The sequence below is a fragment of the Penaeus chinensis genome, chromosome 24 (assembly GCF_019202785.1).
Source record: "Penaeus chinensis breed Huanghai No. 1 chromosome 24, ASM1920278v2, whole genome shotgun sequence".
NCBI lineage: Eukaryota > Metazoa > Arthropoda > Malacostraca > Decapoda > Penaeidae > Penaeus > Penaeus chinensis.
The window spans coordinates 31,847,460-31,849,959 of record NC_061842.1 but is presented as its reverse complement, the minus strand read 5'-3'; the positions used below and the strand labels follow the sequence as shown (position 1 = coordinate 31,849,959).

The following is a 2,500-nucleotide window of genomic DNA, read 5'->3' as shown; positions in this document are numbered from 1 at the left end:
TCACTCTCACTCTCTCTCTCTCTCTCTCTCTCTTTCTCTTTCTCTTTCTGTTTTTATTTATCTCTCCCTTTCTCTTTCTATTTTTTTCTCTCTCTCCTCTTCTCTCTCTCTCTTTTATCTCTCCTTCTTTTCTCTCTCTCCCTCTCTGCCTCTCTCCTTCTATCCTTCTCTCCCTAATAATAATAACAATAATAGTAATAATAGTAATAATTATAAAAAATAATAGCAGTAATAGTAATAGTAGTAGTTATAATAATAATAATAATAATAATAATAATAATAATCTAAAATATAACACCATTCCTACTAACACTTGCAAGCTGCCAGAAGTAATGCCCAGTTTCGCCTTAGAGTTAAGCTGTGGAAGAAGAACACAGTTATTTGGCTCATGACTCCATATCTGCAGCAGAGCTGCCTCTCAACTCACCGCGATGATGCAACAGCCAAGCGTCACAACCCAACCCCAGCCTCCGTCAGGGAAATCTTCATCTTCATCTTTCCTTTGTCCTTTCGTGTCTTCGTCTCCTTGCTTGTTACTTTCGTGTGCCTTTCCCCTTTCTCTCGCTGTTTCTGCGCAGTTTAATTGGATGACTGGAGTGCTGTTAGCGCCGAGGAGAGGGTCGTAACAAGCTGCGCTGTCTTTCGATGAACTCTCGCTCTGTCTCCTCGTTCTTTCTTGTAAAGTGGAGGTCATGTTTGCTTTTATTATTGTGATAATTATCTCACTATCCTTATCTTCTCATTTATTCACTTTCTTCTTTTCTATGGGTTTTCTTATTTTCTCATTCCTTTCTACTCTACCCTTTCGCATGTGTGTATTTTTCCCCCTGTATCGCAGGTTCAGTTTACATATAAACCTTTACCAAGCATTATTTTCCAATACACCAATTCGAATTCACACACGAGAAACACCAAATTCAATTCTGTCCCGCAGTCCTTGTAAATCTCTCCATATACTGTATCTCTGGCACCTTCAATGCATATACGCAAATAACCTTCTCTCAATGATCTCCACGCACGAACCACGCCGAGGCGCGTCTGTTGTCAGGGGAGGCGAGGAACTGGCCGCAGGTCGTCGCGTGCTGCCCACCGCGTCTTGAACCTCCGTGCATCTCGTTGGGATTTGAAGCTATCTGATAAGCGAAATTTCACAGTCCACGGTGATAACAAATGCATCTTAAGCGCTAGCGTTCCTTTTTGAATGGTTCTGAGATAGTGATTAAATCGTACAAAAATATGCCTGGGGTTATAACAGTTAGTCAATATTCGCGTTTTGAGAGTGTGTAAATGAATCAAGTTCTGATGGAACTGAAGACGGCAACACTGTCTTCTCGTTTGTACTAGTCTTATATTTTATTTTTTATTTCTTTACTTTTTCTTTTCAAGAATTCCGAAATGTTTTGCTACTTTCATTATGGTGAGACCGTAAATAGTAATACATTCATATATTTACATATATATCCTATTTATCTATCTATCTATCTATATATAATATACTCTTACCGTTTAATTTACCATTACAACCTTTCTTTTTTTTAGATCAAATATATGAAAAAAGCTATTAGTAAATATGTGACTTTACGTATTGACTTAAAAAGAGCCCGTAAAACATGGCAATGGAACTGCGATAAAGAATTGTGTCATTAGAAACGGCCATTCGTCGTCCCGCGACGAGCCATAGCACATGAGGCGACGGTTTTCTTTGATTTATCTTAGAAGGGGAAACTAAAAGAAAATTAAACATGATTACTTTTAGAATATCGAAAGTAGAGGAATCCTGGCAGTATGATATACACAGATCTCATGTTTGACGAAATGAAGGTTTGTTTGTATTTCTTGCAATCGAGTGTCGTTCGTAGAGACTCGCATGATAAGGTTTTGTGTGCGCGTGCTTTAGCCCATTGCCGACGGGCATGGCATGTACTTACATGCTATGCCCACTGTGAGTTTACATGTTTAATTGTTTTTATACATAGATGGCTACACTTGTACTAAGTCATCAATGAGCCAGTTATGAGTACGATTGCCGCTTTGATAGGAACGCGGTGTTTTTTGTTATAAGATCTACTGATATATTAATTAGTATATACTGCACACAGATAAAATGCAATTTGTTTATACTTGCTTGCAACACCAAATACTCTCAATTCACACGGATAAATTTCTGCGTTTCCCTTTCTCGGTGTTACTGTGCACCATAGAGAATATTACTCGAACACTACACACACATTCTTGATTAAACAATCAGAGACATAGCCCTTCACTAGAAATATTATCACTGTAGAGGAACCCAGTTTCTTGTGTTTGCGAGAAATAGTCTTCACAACTCAGTTTTATCCAAAGGCATTTATAGATTTTAATTCAGTTCACTTCTGCACAATTTGACTTTGCTTGAAAGACACTGAGGCAGCCGAGCTTAAAATAACACTCAGCACAGGTTCGGTTCTGGCGCTAGTTTCAAGGGCCAATTGTGCAACTCATTTCGAAACGCAATTTGGTT

General features: G+C 38.5%; 1 protein-coding gene across 1 annotated transcript in view; it reads right to left on the bottom strand.

Annotated features, from left to right (window-relative positions):
* The window catches only part of LOC125038212 (monocarboxylate transporter 9-like), a 13,726-nt gene extending 11,323 nt beyond the window's left edge, over positions 1–2,403 (bottom strand). The window contains exon 1 of the mRNA XM_047631622.1: positions 428–2,403. Within this exon, the coding sequence (XP_047487578.1) occupies positions 428–694 (267 nt within the window). The 5' untranslated portion in view covers positions 695–2,403. The remainder of the gene's footprint in view (positions 1–427) is intronic.
* Between the last annotated feature and the right edge of the window lie 97 nt (positions 2,404–2,500).